At 40.2% G+C, this 16,367-nt stretch overlaps 1 protein-coding gene across 1 annotated transcript in view; it reads right to left on the reverse strand.

Moving 5' to 3' along the window:
* Positions 1-1,999: 1,999 nt before the first annotated feature.
* OTOP1 (otopetrin 1) overlaps positions 2,000-16,367 on the reverse strand; it is a 30,138-nt gene continuing 15,770 nt past the window's right edge. The window contains exons 3-6 of the mRNA XM_067530315.1: positions 15,143-15,201; positions 10,543-10,673; positions 5,075-6,003; positions 2,000-2,906 (exon numbers count right to left, since the gene is read on the reverse strand). Of these exons, the coding sequence (XP_067386416.1) occupies positions 2,736-2,906; positions 5,075-6,003; positions 10,543-10,673; positions 15,143-15,201 (1,290 nt within the window). The 3' untranslated portion in view covers positions 2,000-2,735. The remainder of the gene's footprint in view (positions 2,907-5,074; positions 6,004-10,542; positions 10,674-15,142; positions 15,202-16,367) is intronic.

Genomic DNA, 16,367 nt, shown 5'->3' on the forward strand with positions numbered 1-16,367 from the left:
AAGTTATGGGGCAGAAGGCCCCAGAGGGTCCTGGTGCAAGAATAGGTTAGGGGTCCTCTTCCCAAATCTAAAATTTTGCTCACCCCCAACATCACAGCCCCCAGCCTACCCCACTGCTTCCCAACATCCTCCATTCCTCTCACAGTCCCTCTTACCTCCCCCACCACCTCACTCTGCAGCCCTCCAACACTCCCTACTCTCCCCATAACCCACCAACAACTTGCCCCCATCCACTCCCCCACTGCTTCTGGAACCTTCCTGGCCACAGACCAGTGCACCCCTGGCTTAGCACTCTGCTCCTCTCCCAAGCCTGGGCAGCTTCTCCCGGACCTGCTCTGCTCGCTACCATTGCCCACCCCGCACTCACTTGGTGCAGTTCAAATTTGAGTGATTAGTGAGGTTGTGACTGGACACACAGGTTTGCAGCACTGCTCGGGTTTGGCCTGTCCACGCCTCCGTCATGACCTGTGCTCCAGGTGAAGTGCCAGAGCACCACTTCCTCTGGCTGGGCCTCTATAACCTCATGGGCCCTGGCATGACTGCACCACTTGCCCCATCGTAGCTGTGCCATTGGGTGGTGTCAGTAGCGTGGAAGCTTGCTTAAAGGGGCCAGTCTGGTAGGTGAGCTCTGAGTTTGTTTACCAGAGCACGCCCTGCAGGGGAGTTAGGCAGATGAATGTCTATCTTCCCTTGTTAGGGAATCGCTCTGGCCTTAAGCATCCAAACTCTTGGCATGGGCTACAGTGTGCATGCTCAGAGGTAGAAACGTAGGCGCCTAGGGAACTTTAGGTGCTGAGCAAGTTTAGGCATCTACTGGACTTGGGGCAGCTGAGCGGAGGTTTTTGTGAATTCCAGTGGAGGCTGAGTCTGGGATTTAGGCACCTAAAGTGGCAATAAGGTGCCTAAGACCTTTGAAATTAAATTTGTTAGTTTTTAAAGTGCCACAGAACTCTCGTGGTTAAGACCTTTCATGAATCTAGCCCATAAAGTGCAGTAGATAAGCTACATGGAACTTCACCTGCTCACCTAATATTTCACAGAATAAAAACAAAGCAGTGGGGATACAAAGTGCTCCTTAAATCTAATCACTTAAATTATTTACTGCACTATTCCTGTTTTGCCATGAATTCAATTTTTTTATTGATGTAAGAACACCACCTAGTGGCATGCAGGCAAAATTGTTGTTTTTATCAGTTGAATTTAAGAAGGGTAATCCTTCCTTTGGTAGTTTTTTTCCAATGGTTAATCACTATCAGTGTTAAATATTTGTGCCTAATTTCTCATTAGAATTTCTCTGAATTCAGCTTCCAGCCATTGGCTCTCTTCTGGATTAAAGGATGCTTGACTCCCTGGTATTTTCTCTATGTGAAGGTATTTACACACTGTAATCAAGTCACCTTGTGATCTTCTTTTTCATAAAATAAATAGATTGAGTTCCTTAAGCCTCTCACAGTAAGGAACTTTATGCAGCCCTAAAAGCACTTATACTCCAACAGTTGGTGTGGTATAAGAGAACTGGAAAATCTGTAGGGCAGGGTGGGAGTAAACACTATTTATTCCTGTTACCCCTTTCCTTGTAGGTAGGTTATTCCATAATGGCATATGGCAAGTTTCTTGCTCTTTCCCCTGAAGCATCTGGTATGGGCCACTGTCAGAGACCACTGGTCCACTAACCTGGTTCAATATAGCAGTTCCTATGTTCCTGACACCACATATTCATGGTTCCAACAGCTCATGAAAAATAACAATTACACTATTATATTTCTGTGTGATTTTCCACCCAAGGATCCTGCCAGTCTTCACAGGCATTATTAGCTAAGCCTCACAGCACCAGTGTGAGATAAATAGGTATTATTATCCTCATTTTACAAACAGGAGAATGGAGGTACAGAGAAACTAAGCAACCTCTCCAAAGTCACATGGAAAGTTTGTGGCAGTGCTGTGAATAAACACTGATCACCTGGAGTTGAACATAAACTACAAGACTAGCTTTCCCCTCAAACAGTTTCAAAGATCTGGAAACCAACCTGAACAATTAAAGAAATTAATTTTATTCAAGTTATTTCATATAGTAAGTATAAAACAATGAGGATTCATGGATAAAATCATATTTAATTCATAAGGAATTATGTACAGTACCATATCTAAATCTATATAGTTTCTATATTTTCAAACAGTATACTCAGGAACATAACAACATATTATTTTTCTCAGTCAGAAAATTAAGCATACTATTTCCCCATCTAAATAAGATTGTTTCCAGTTTATGTTATAAAACATCTTGCTAAAAATTGAGGGTGAGATTTTCAAAGGTGCATAAGTAATTTAGGAGCATGGGACTGATGGAAAATCAATGGGATCTTTGCTTCTAATTTTTGAAAAATCCACTTCAGAGGCAATATTCAGAGGAAAACTGCATGGGTACAAATAACACTGAGAATATACCTTGTTTCCACACGGTGAGCCTCAGATGATTTAGACATCAAAAGATTCAGAGACATTTTGATTAACTTTACTCTACAATAACATAGAAAAGTCTGTCTAAAAAATACAGTAAAATTTGGAAGGGGGGGGAATTATATTGAATGTTAAGTTCTATTAACTATAGTCTTGTTTATTAAAATAGTTGTAGAACATATTAAGTATCAAACAGCTGCTGGTAGATTCATTCTTCCAGCCTTTCATTTATTCAGTTATGCATTCAACCAATTTTTCAGTGATAGACTCTATATAGATTATGTTTTGCAATTGACTTCAAAGAGTGAGGCAGCTGAATGCATACGATAGAAAATAGAAAAAGGCATCGCAAGGTTAACAACAATTATCCAAGGTTCAAAGCCAAAAACTATTTCTTCCAGTCCATTGTCATACTCTGGGCGGCAACCAAATGCTGGTGGAATCCAAAGCTGCATGGAAAGAAAACAATACTGGTGTCAGTCATCATCATCATAATGCTTGCGTACTGTGACTGTGATATGACATGTTCATTCTTACTATGCTGCAAATGAGCTAATATAATTCCGTGTCAGAGACCTATGAGCCCAGTTCTCCACTCACATGGATTTCAGCAGTTACTCCTGATTTATTCCAGTGTAAGCAAAAAGAGAATCAGGCCCTTTGTCTTGCTTAGAGCTAACAGATTTGGCCTGAGTTCCTATTCCATATAATACATTAAGAGGTGGCTTGTAATGGAAGACTTATTGCACTTACAATATAATGTATATTGCTTAGTTCCAATAGCAAAATTGCTGGAAAGCACTGTCAGTTTTTAGGCCCAGATCTTTAAAACTATTTAGGGATTGTGCCACTCAACATTTACAGCCTAAATGAATGAGACAACTAAGTTGCATTTTCAAGAGTATATAGGAGCCTAAAGTCCCGCTGATGTTCAATGCAACTTTGGCTCCTAAGGGCCAAATTTTTAAAGGCATATAGGTGCCTGAAATGCAGATAGGTGCCAGTGGGATTTTCCAACATGCCCAAGCATAGTTAGGTGCATAGGAGCTTTTGAAAATCCCACTAAAAAAGAGCTGTCTGCACCTTTAGGCACCTAAATACCTTTCAAAATCTGGCCTCAGGCACCTACCTTCATCTTCAGGCACTGAAATAACTTTACAACTTGCCCTTGGGCCTTGCAGTGCTGAGCAGAGCTATGCCTAAATACCTTTAAAAATCGGGGTCTTCATGACTTTTATAAAACAATTCCACAGCAAGTGAATGAACCATTATCATCAAGAGATTCTTGCCTTAGTGTGTGTGCATAATTAATAGTTACTTTAATGAGAGCTACATTTGTGTATTGGGTTGACAGATAAATAAACTCCTTAAGCCATGTTACACTGGGAAGTTTCACAGAAACAATTCCCACAGGTGTTATCGCAGGGACAGCTGAACCATTCCTAGTACTAGTGGGAGCCCTAGTGTAGACAAGGATCCCATGGATGGGCCCGTTTTTACCATTATGTTAAACATACAATTTAGGGCTAGTTATTTCACAGAATAGGGTCCTATTTTAGAAGGTGATGAGCGCTGTCAGTTGAGGAAGTTTAGTATGTCACAGAATCAGGTCCATAGTGTTTCTGGTTTGTGATTGTGGGACGTGGGTGGTAATGTAGTTATGTACAGTAAATTTTTACATAACTACCTACAAGGTTTAGCCTAAAAATGTATTATTTGCAGGCATCAGCTTCTCATACACAAGCTAAACAATGGGCTTTTAATGGGTTTTGTATTGTCAGCGTCCTCAAAGCAAATCTGTTTGGCAGAGGAGGTTGTGGCACTAGCTAGCCACCCATGTACAATCTTATTTTTAGGTAAGTACTCAGGCAGCTAGCCCATGCAGCTGCTCGCACCACTGAGATTACACCGCTGTTTTCAGCACACTAGTTCAATCAAAAAGGTAATGCATTTACCTGAGCTGGAAATTACACCTCCAGCTACAGTGTAGATGTACCCAAAAAGAAGAACTGTGAAGTCATAATGATGTGGATATGACATCATTCTCAGAATGGGGAGAGGGCTGGCTGGGTGCCTGTCTCAAAAGGCTGGCAATAGGCCCCTGGAATGTTATACCAATAGATCACTGGTTCAAATCTGGCTGACAAAGAACAATAAATTGTCAGCTACTGAGTGGCCAATCTGAAGTGCATTGGGAGTCTTCTATTGGACCACTATCCACACTATAACTGTCACTAATTACATCCTGTCTTGTTAGCAGCCTCAACAGAAAAACCAAGGATTGAGACTGAATTACTCTTTTCTCCTGTGTAAGTAATTCTCCAGGTCATTAGTAGGGCTAATTGACAGGACAGGGATCACCGCCTGTGCAGTTCCTGTACTGCAGGACAGATAAACAGACTTTAGTCTTCAAGGTTAAATACCTTCTCTCATGCCTATTCCCCTTCTAAGCAGATGTTATTCCCCAATGGTGCAGTCAATCCACCTTCTTTCACAAGCACTACAATTCACTTATTATAAAGAGTAAAAGTGAGTAACATTAATATACTTCTCAGTCTTGGTGGTTTTAGGGAGCTTTTTGGTATTCATTTTGGGAATTACATTCAAAATACCTTACCGAAAGATTACACAAGAATAAAAATGCTGCAATGTTCCTCAGGACTCTCCTCTTATTATTAACTGAGTTTCGACTATACAATGAGGTTGAGTGTGTAACTGGACTGCTGGTTGGACTCCTGACTTCATCAAAATCATCACTGCCACTTCTTTCTTTCACACAGATATTCTCATTCAACATGTATGGTAACTTTCCATTGTCCATATCAGCTGCTCCATTGTAAATTTCTTTGTATAATGGGGTAAGTGACAGAGTGCTCCCACTGGATACAGTCACTATTCGAAGAGTTTTAATGTCATCATTCACCTTTTCCTCTTCACGATGTATGGACTCAATGATAAAGACGTTCTGAATATATTTCTCAATAATTACCAGGATGGAATAAGGCAGATTGTACCATGTGTATGCTGGATGGTCCTGGGCACAGATAATTGCTAGGATAGAGCCCCACGAGAGGAGCCAGGAACCTGAAGCCGTACCAACTAATAGGTCTGCATCAAGTTTCCTGGCAGGATTTTTTGAATTATCCAGTGATCTTTCTTCTAGTCTGTAAATTAGAAGGGCGACAATTCCAGCTGCACACATGAGAGTCAGTACGGAGACAGCATATATGTAAAACATAATAAGTGCTAACTCGCTCTTGTGTTTTGAACGTCCTATCTGAATTAAGTACACAACAACGATCGCTATTGTGCTTATCAGCACAATTAGTCCAAAAATCATGCCCACTGCTATACCGTGAAACTTGAACTGGGTTTTGTGTTGTTGGTGGTGTTCTACTTTGCGTCCGATATTCTTCCATACGACATAAAGTACTGTGGATGCTAAAATATGATACTCTATGTTGAAGGGATACAGGTAATATATTCCTTGAGAAAATATCGAACAGAGATTTGCTGTTGTACAATTACATTGAGGTGCATGGTCATCTAAAAGTAAAAAAGGAGAAAGATTAGATTCTCTGGTGCAATAAATGTTTTTTCTTTTAAATGAGAACACCTACAACAGGGAGAATGATGATTTCTGTCAGACAGCTGATGTTGTACATTTAGTCACCTGCAAAAACAAAATTATCTGGGTGTTGGACACTAAAACCACTAGTCTGACAGCAACTTTTGCACCTCCTCCAAAACTTGGACTATAGCCTTTTTACAATTTCTAGGCAAAATCCTCAACAAACATGAATGTTAAAATTACACACACATCTCTTAAAGTTCAGCACCATTTTGATGAGAACGAAATTGGATTTAAAATACTTAAGATATCCAACCAGTAGGGGCTTGATTCTGCAGCCCTTCTGCAGATGACGTTCCTACAGAAGCCAGTAGGAGTTCCACATCTGGAGCAGATGCAGAATTGAATTCTAATGGTATAGAGGCCTAATTCCCCTCTCAGCTATACACCACAGCTGTACACTCCACTGACTATTCCTGATTTACACATGTGTAAGTGACAGGATAATTGGTCCTTTTATACTTACACTTAAATCTTACCAATTTTTTATTTAAAACAAAATATTTAAAAATCAGTTCCCTTCCCATTTATCTGCCAAATGATGAATAAGGGGTTCTATCAACTGTTGTAGGGAAAACACACACTTAATCTTGTCAGGATAGTAAGGAGAAACTAATTATCACTTTTCTTTTGGATTGAATTTATCAGTAATATATAAATTTACATATTATGAGACAAATTTTCAAGCAGGCCACAACTATAGCGTACTAAGACTTTTCCAAAAACCTTTGACAAGGTCCCTCATCAAAAGCTGTTAAACAAACAAAGCAGCCATGGGATAAGAGCAAAGGTCCTCTCATGGATCAGTAACTGGTTAAAAAAGGAAACAAAGGTTAGGAATAAATGGACAATTTTCACAATGGGGAGAAGTAAATAACAGCATCCCCCAAGGAGCTATACTGGCACCTGTGCTGTTCAACATAAGAACAGCCATCCTGGGTCAGACCATTGGTCCATCTAGCCCACTATGGCTTCTTTCAACAGTGGCCAGTGCCAGATGCTTCAAAGTGAGTGAACAATAGAGGCCACTTTATAGAGTCATCCACTCCCTGTCATCCACTCCCAGCTTCTTGTAGTCAGGTGTTTAGGAACACCAAAAGGTGCACCAAAAGTTTGCATTCTTGATCATCTTGGCTAATAGGCATTAATGGACCTAATCTCCATGAATTTATCTGATTCTTTTTTTAAACCAGTTATACTTTTGGCCTTCACAACATCCCCTGGCAATGAGTTCCACAGGTTGACTATGCTTCATGTGAAGAAGTGCTTCCTTAGCTTTGTTTTAAACTTGCTGCCTATTAATTTCATCAATTGACCCCCGGTTCTTGTGTTATGTGAAGGGATAAATAACACTTCCTTATTCACTTTCTCTACACCATTCATGATTTTATAGAACTCTACCATATCCCCCATTAATCATCTCTTTTCCAAGCTGAACAGTCCCAGTCTTTTTAATCTCTCCATGTATGGAAGATGTTCCATACCCCTAACCATTTTTGTTGCCCTTCTCTATACTTTTTCCAATTCTAATATATCTTTATTGAGATGAGGAAACTAGAAGCAATATTCCAGGTGTGGGTATACAATGGATTTATATAGTGGCATTGAGATATTTTCTGTCATATCTATTCCTTTCTAATGGTACCTAACATTCTGTTAGCTTTTTTGACTGTTGCTGCAAACTGAGCAGATGTTTTCAGAGAATTATCTACAGTGATGCTAAGATCTCTTTCTTGAGTGTTATCAGCCAATGTAGACCCCATCATTTTGTATGTATAGTTGGGATTACATTTTCCTATATGCATTGCTTTGCATTTATCAACATTGAATTTCCTCTACCATTTTGTTGCCCAGTTACGCAGTTTTGTGAGATCCCTTCCTTTGTAACTCTTTACAGTCCATTTTGGACCTAATGATCTTGGGTAATTTAGTATCATCTGCAAACTTTGCCACCTCACTATTTACCCCTTTTTCTAGGTCAATTATGAATCTGTTGAACAACACTGGTCCCGATACAGATCCCTTGGGTACCCCGCTCTTTACCTCTCTCCACTGTGAAAGCTGAATATTTATTCCTACCCTTTGTTTCCTATCTTTTAACCAGTTACTGATCCATGAGAGGATCCAAGAGCTTCCCTCTTACCTCATGACTGCTTAGTTTCCTTAAGAGCCTTTGCTGAGGGACCTTGTTAAAGACCTTCTGAAAGCCCAACTTCACTATATGAACTGGATCACCATTGTTCACGTTTGTTGACACCCTCAAAGAATTATAATAGATTGGTGAAGCATGATTTTCATTTATAAAAGACATGTTCACTCCTCAACAAATCATGTTCATCTATATATCTGATAATTCTGTTCTTTACTATAGTTTCAATCAATTTGCCTGTTACTGAAGTTAGGTTTACCAGCCTGTAATTGCCAGGATCAACTCTGTAGCCTTTTTTGTGCCTTATTTGTGCCTGTATTTTTTTTGTTTTGTTTTTGTTTTTAGGCAAACTACACAGAAGTGCAAACAAATAGAGTTCTCAAATCAGTTCTTGGTGTGGTTCACATGTTAATACAGAGGTTGTCTCATGGATCACCTACCCCAGTAATCCACAATTTCATGGACTATCTTTTACTATTTGCAATTGCATAATCTCTGTGGCAACTATAGCCATTTATTGCATAGAAAAGTAATATTAGGAATGTTTTGAACATATTTTAGCTATCTCTCTAAATGCAATTTAACAGATGGAAACTTGAAGGAGAGCCAGTAACCTGCTCACTACTGGCCACTGGCACGTACTCCACAGACTGCCAGTGCTACCTGCAGTACAACTGGAGAAAATCTCTGAACTACATATCTACTGGATCTGCAGCAGCAATCAAGTAGCAGGGCATCTGGAGTCTATTATTTGTACCTATAAGGGACAGTGCTTGTAAATTGCAGGTATGAAACTGTGGGTCCGATTTCAGAGGTAGTTTTTGAAAAAGTGGACTATATTATTAAGCAGTTTATTTTTTTTACCAGTTTTGGAGTTTAACTTGAACTCTACTGGGAGCAATGGAAAATTCCAAACTATTTTCAGCTAATCGGCAATAGAGAGAGGCAAAAATATGGCTGGTTTGGGTTTTTGAAAACCAAAACAAGGGGTTGTTAAAATCCCAGGTGCTATTGGATTCACTCAGGGGGAAAAGAATATTTACACAGAAGCTGCAAAAGTATTCACTCTTTGCAAATCTCTGGTTCCCTCCTCCTCCTCCCCCACACCCATTTGCTCAAAAACAATCCTACAGAATAATTTTGGGAGGGGAAGAGAAGTACTCTTACCTTCTGAGTGCATTTCACTTCCATTTAAACTACTGACTACTCTCAACTTCCCTTGATTTCACTGGAAGTTTAGGGTGCTCAGCACCTCAGAGGATCACATCCATAATTTGTCAAAGTCTGTGACATATTATCATGGAGAAAATTGTCCAATATAAGAAGAGATTCTTACAATATAGAAGGCAAACCAGCACCAACATGAATGTTTACATCAGTGGTGTTAATTGTGGGGGCGGGGCTGGATAGGGTTAGTGAATCCTGCTTCCCCTTTCTCCCCCAGAACTTTTGCACTTGCTTAAAGTTCCATAGGTTACAGAGGCGGGTGCGGGGAGCACAGCCTGACCACTTAAGCAATGGTCCAGTTCTAAATCCGTACACTTGCTGCCAGAATGATCTGGAGCATCGTTTAGGCTGAGTGGCAAAGCCACTGAAATTGGACCTGGCCATCCCTCCCTTGGCACACTGAGAGTCTGTTCCTGTATGGCAGAGGGCAGGGGAGTCCTCTGAGAACTCAACTCCTGGTGCCGCCGGCTCATGTACCATGTTAGTAAGAGAAAGAAGAGACTCCCTGTCCAAGGGAAACTCTGCAGGAGGAGAACCCGGGAATGAGTGGGGATCAGAACAGGGTCCCTGATGGAGTGGCAGGATAGGGACTGGAATTTGTTTCCCTTCCTCAAGAAATATTTGCTTTGGTTGCCACTGGAGCAATTTCATTCAATTCAGTGGGACTCCTCACCTGAGAAGACTTTGCAAGATTGGGCCTATGCCATGAGAGATGCTTACCACTAGTAACATGGCAACAATTAAAATCTCTCAATTAAATGCTTTGTTCACTTTACCCTCCATGCTTCCTTACTGAATGGGTGCTTTGGGGGATTTTATACATCAAAACAAATGTTTACAAGATGCCTTTTTTTTACAGCCTATGGTGGCCCTGATTAGGTAAGGTGCTGAGCACCATCAGTTCCCACTAAAGAAAATGGGAGTTGCAGGTAATCAGGGCCATTACTATGACTATTAGGTATTTATTCAGTGGTGACTCTCTGGTACAATACTCTCCATTGACCTGGTGGTATACCATATTTAGAATGATCATGCATTATAGCAGAAGTTCCAAAAAAGTTCTAACCCTTTAGCTTACCTACTGTTATGTTTCCAAAACCAAGTGTGATTAGTCTTTCCTTGTGTTCATTGAGTTGGTGTTTTGACTCTGTTAACACTCCATTTGTCCACAGGAGTAGATTTGTAAACACAGAATGGATCACCCCAAACCTAGAAAATAGCTTAATTATTGATACAACCTGTACAAAAGATTGTACCCCTTCTATCTTAAATGGAATGCATCACTTTGCGCTGAGTACAACATTTGACACCACTTTAGTCCTCAATGGCAGTAAAACATATGCTAAACAGCCTCCTTACCCAGTATGCTTCATGGTGAAACAGGCTAGATGAGTGGTCTTTCAGGATGTTATAGGAAAGCAATGGTTTAATGTATTAAATTGAATTGTAAGTAGGATGTTGCTCTTATTTGCTACAATCCCTTATATGATGCCATTGTTTATATTTATATGATGACATTATTGCCAGAATTAATGTATATCGTTCTTTGGGAATAGCCATAGATTATATAGCAACTTCCTGGACAGGTTCATATGAAAGTTCACATTTATGACAATGATTTACTAATCTAAACAGGCATTGGTTTATGTTAATAAACTCTGCTGCTCCCATTCCTGCCCAGGAATCCCAAAAGCATTCTGTGTTCCTTCCTCACACCCACTGTAGCCATTCTTTCCTTACCGAGATTCCCCTGCCTTCTCCACATTCCACTCTATTCATTTTCACCTACTGAATGAGATTCCCTGGTTGAAACTGTCAAAGCCACATAGGGGATTTAGCCACACAGTTCCAACTAAAATAAATGGGAGTTATGTGGTTAAACACCATAACAGCTTTGAAATCTCAGTTCCTGAAGGCGAACCGATCTGAAACTCGGTGCAAGAGAAAGATGTCTGGGGTAAGCAGTGGGATAATGGGTCAAAACATAACAGTAAAACTATTGCAAACTGATGTTTTGACCCATTATTGTAAAATACTATGGAGTGAGCCAGTCTTGGGCCCTCCACTTCTCACTGCTTACCGCAGACTTCTTTCTTTTGCACCAAGTTTCAAATCTGTTTGCATTCCTTCTTCTGGGCAGATTCTCTGATCAATTCTTTATCTCACCTTTGCACAAAGTCCCAGATTCACAGGTAACACACTACAAGCAGACCACTTATAAACAGATCTTATTTCACTTGCTCACACTGCAAGCATTATTCTGAAAATAAACTAAAAGAATAGTCTTTTACATGATTAAACAGAACAATGTGTTTTAATGTCACACTGCATAAGAGTTACTGAACAGCATATAACAAAGTCTCTATTGTAGTGCTGCATTGGAGCTAATGATGGAAGTAAAAAACTAGTACATCACAAACGTTTTCAAGAGCATTCCCACAATTGTATGAACTGGCCCCAAACCTTGCTAACAGTGTTAGTTAGTGGTAGTGTGTGTAGATTTTCACAGTTGTGATGCTGAAAAAATATAAAATATGACTTTTTAATTCAGGACTCAGGAACCTGTCTAAAAATGAAAACCAAGTCTGGTCAGATATGTATTATTTGTATAACAATAGCACTTAGAAGCCCCAGCCAAGATCAGGACCTCATTGGCTCTGTGTAAAGACACAGTGAGAAAAAGTCCCTGGCTCAAAGAACTTACAATTTAAATTGACAAGACAAACAAAGGGTGGGAGACAAAACAGAGTGAAAATGACTTGCCCAAGGTCACACAGCAGGTCAGTGGCAGAGCCAGGAATAGAAATCAGCTCTCCCGGTTCCCTGTCCATTGCTGTGTCCATTGGCCCACACTGCCTCCCTTGATCAAGACAGCACACTGGATTACCTCATACTGTCTCTCACTCTTTCAATTTCACTCCTCACAGTAACTATGTAAGGTAGCTGAGTAACATGCAGAACATGATACAAAGAGACATGCTAAGAGCCGCAGAGGGGGTCATCACTGCTGGCAAAATGAGGATTCATGCGTTCCTGGCTCCTAGTACTAAACTTGGGCCACTGGACCACACCTGTCTCTACTCAATACATGAGAAAGCCTTAGTAAATATAGTCATAAGAACTGACCAAGTTTCTTTGCTGTATGCTTACATAATTCTTATTGGCGTTCATGGGATTTACACACAAACCTAAAGAGAACAAAACCCATAGGGGAGGTTTCTGAGTCATTTTCTTGCTTTGTTTTCTATAAATACTTGGCGCAGTTCCTGTAGTTTGTTTAGCACTGATGTTTCAAGATGAGTATTATAAAAAATGTGTCAGGCATCAGCAGATAAACTTGTTGGCCTACATCTGTGGCACTTCATCATTGTATTATACAATACAATGGATGATGACAGGAGGATGAGCATTAAATCCCTCAGCTATTCTATTTTATTGTTGCTATTGATCTGAAATTTAGGGGTAGAGGGTACTCTGAAATCAATGATGGCATATGAAGATCTGAGGTAAAATTTTCAAATGTACTTATGTGACTGAGGAGCTTTAATCCTACTGAAAGTCAATATGACTCAGACTTCTAAGTCACTTAGGCCCTTCTGAAAATTTAATCTCTGGCCATTAATGCACTGTAAGTCTTTTTGCTGATTTCTTCTCCTTTCTCAGTGGTGTTGTCTATATTTTTTTTTAATTTCCTTTTCAATCATGGTTTAATTTTGTCTCTGCTGGAATGCTGCCTGCTGGTGCAACCATAGTTCTAAGAAGTATTTTCATATATGCTACAGTGTTTGACATTTCCATCTATTTAATTAAAAATAAAAAGGGCTATCACTGAGATCAGAAGATGTTGATCTGTATTCCCACATGAGAGACCCCACTGGAGTCTTAAAGAAAAAGAAAGCCAAAAAGGATGGGATGGGAAAAGCAGGAGTTGACACTCAATCCTTCCTTCCTATCTGACTGTGGCTTGGTCTACAATTATCTCGGCGATTCGGCAGCCATTGACAGGAGTTACGCAAAGTACGCAAAGAACTTGCATAACTCCTGTCGACTTCTGTGCTTCTCTTCTGTGCGCCGTCTTTACTGCACTGCGCCGACGGGAACCGTGTTCCTGTCGACTCAGCGCTATGCCATTTGAGGAGGTGGTTTTAGTACGTTGACTTCTGGATCAACTGAGCGGGTCTTCACTGACTGCTCAGTCGATCCAGAAAAATCGATCTGACGGCGGCAACTTTGCCACCATCAGTGTAGACATAGCCTGTGTGTCCATAATATTTCCTGAGGACATAAGCCTTATGCAGGCAAAATTCCCACTAAAGTTAATATCAGCTTTTAAGGATTGTACCCTAAAAGAGAAATGACTTTTTTAAGGTAATTGTAAGACAACTGAGCAGCTCAGGAATTTGGGGATGGGATATAAAAACATTTGTCTGGTGGTCACTGGTTCAGTTTGTGCGCATATGTGAAATCAGCTGGTTATCTCCGTTCTCTGTCTGTAGCACAGTTGACACTAGCTGACACTTTTGCAAGCAAATGGGAGACTACTGTCAGCATTGTTAGTGGTGTTCCTTCCAAGCCAGAGTTCAAACACACTGAGCCTTATTTTAGAGATGCTGAGCTCTCATAGCTCCAAATGAAGTCAATACAGGTTGCAGGGACTCACTGTTTCTGGAAATCAGGCCAACTTCTAGGGAGCAAGGTAGGAAAGTTTTACTGCTGCTGTCTATTCTATACCTATTTTGTGAATAAAGATATGGGTAAAGTCATTGTAATCTAGGACTTTATATTATCTACCTTAGGCACTTATCTGGTCTCCATCTGAGCACCTCACAATCTCTGATACATTTATCCTCACAACAGCCCTGTGAGGTAGGTAAGTACTATTAATTCCATTATACAGATGGGGAACTGAGGTGAAGAGAGACTAAATGACTTGCCCAAAGTCACTCAGGAAGTCTGTGGCAGAACAGAGAATTGAATCGAGATCGCCCAAGCTCCAGACTTAGAGAATATAGTTCTCTATTTCAAGACCATCTGAGTGTATTTAGTGTTTCCAATTAGTGGGATACGTAAATCATGCTGTAGATGCCAAGGTCTGCCCTCAGATGTGTGCACAAATCCATCTGACTTCAATGGGAGCTATATTACGTACCTCAGAGCAGAATTTGTTCCACAGTATATTTGCACATTTGTATCTGGTCCAAAGAAGGAATTCACCCATAACAAATTAAGATGTTGTCAAATGTGTGGCACTGAATCCAAGCTACCGTAAGAGTGACTGATGCCAGTACCCTTCAGACAGCTAAATAAATTAAACATTATGGTGGTTTGTAATCTTGAAACATACAGCTGATATTTCCTTATTTTGAGAAAGGTACTTGTAACTCCAAAAGTTACTATGCTGTAGCAGTCACGTTACATGATTTAATCAGTGGAAAAAATATGCATATTGTTTGACTATTTTTGTTATAGAAGAATAAACACTGTTTAAATGGAAAATATTGATTTAAAAATAATGATTCACCCTCTCACTTACTCCAGTAAATGGAGTTGCACCCAATTTACACAAATATAAGTAAAAGCAGAATCAGACTCCAAAAGTTTTCACCATTTTTATATGATAATACAGTACATGTTAAAACTAGAAGTAACATTCTATAGCTAAATCATACCCATTTTACCTTTCAAGTGTTTTGAAAGACTGGATAATATCCTTGGAATGACACCAAAGAAAATACACCTAAATGGAAATAAATACAGATAAAATACAATCAGTTCATTTGGGTAAATGTGACTATAATGGAGTATTAACGATGAAGGTGGATATACAGGAAAGCACTGATGGCCAGATTCTCTGCTGGTGTAAAGTGGTGCAGATCCATGTGGCTCAACTGATCTGAAATGACCCATGCCTCCCTGTGCCATTCACCCAGAACTTGCCTACCACTCAGAAACATAAAATCGCTTATACTCACAAGACGGTGGGGTGGCTCACAGTAGAAGCTTCATTTAAACATGTCTCATCCAAAATATACCCCATACTTTGAGTTTCTGTAGCTAGAGAGACTTTTCTTTTTCATGTAGTGGTGAAAAATGTGAAGAAAGTGCCAGACTGACAGCACAGAAATATAAAGTCTTCTGTGCACAAGACAGATATTGCAACAGCAACAGTAGCAGTGCCTATATCCTTCTTTGAGAGGAGCATTTTGATGGGTGAGAGGTTAGTATTGATTCCCAACCCATGCAGCAGTTGGTTGAAGCTGCCAACAAGATTTCCTATTAATACAGTGCTCTTATCTTGCAGACACCTGTCAATTAACAGCCATTGTTATTAATTTAAAAGATATGGATCAATGCATTTACATTGGACTTTACAGACCTGATAGAGGGAGAGGAATCCTCTGCCCCCAAGGAATTTAAAATTTAAAATAGACAACAGTAACTAACACACATGAGGCAAGCTACGGGCCAACAGTTCAGGAGAGAGATTATTGGTGAGGGGAACAAGGTAGGAAGAATTCCTGGAAGATGTGAGATTTTAGGGGTGCCATGAAATAGGACTCCCAGTGGACAAGAAATAGGAGACTGCTGCATGAATAAAGTGGCTGCATGGGCAAGGGCACAAAGCCAAAAGAAGGGAAGGGAAAGGATCAGTAAGAAGAGGAGAATGAGAGGAATGTATGGAGTTAAAGTAAGAAGTGAGATCAGAGGTGTAGGCAGCAGTGAGATTTATGTAGGGCCTGGGGAGGCCAAGAATGTTGAATAAGATGAGGTAAGAGAAAGGTCTGTGATGCTGGCTGAATTAGGGGGCCCTTGAGGTGTATTACTCCCTGATTACTCCCTTCTACACCAATCTCACGTTGGGGGTGTCACGCTGGCTGGATTGGAGGGGGGCATTTATATTTT

Source organism: Emydura macquarii, unplaced genomic scaffold (genome assembly GCF_026122565.2).
Source record: "Emydura macquarii macquarii isolate MOO-44397 ecotype Brisbane River unplaced genomic scaffold, CSIRO-AGI_Emac_v2 contig_3062, whole genome shotgun sequence".
Lineage (NCBI taxonomy): Eukaryota > Metazoa > Chordata > Testudines > Chelidae > Emydura > Emydura macquarii.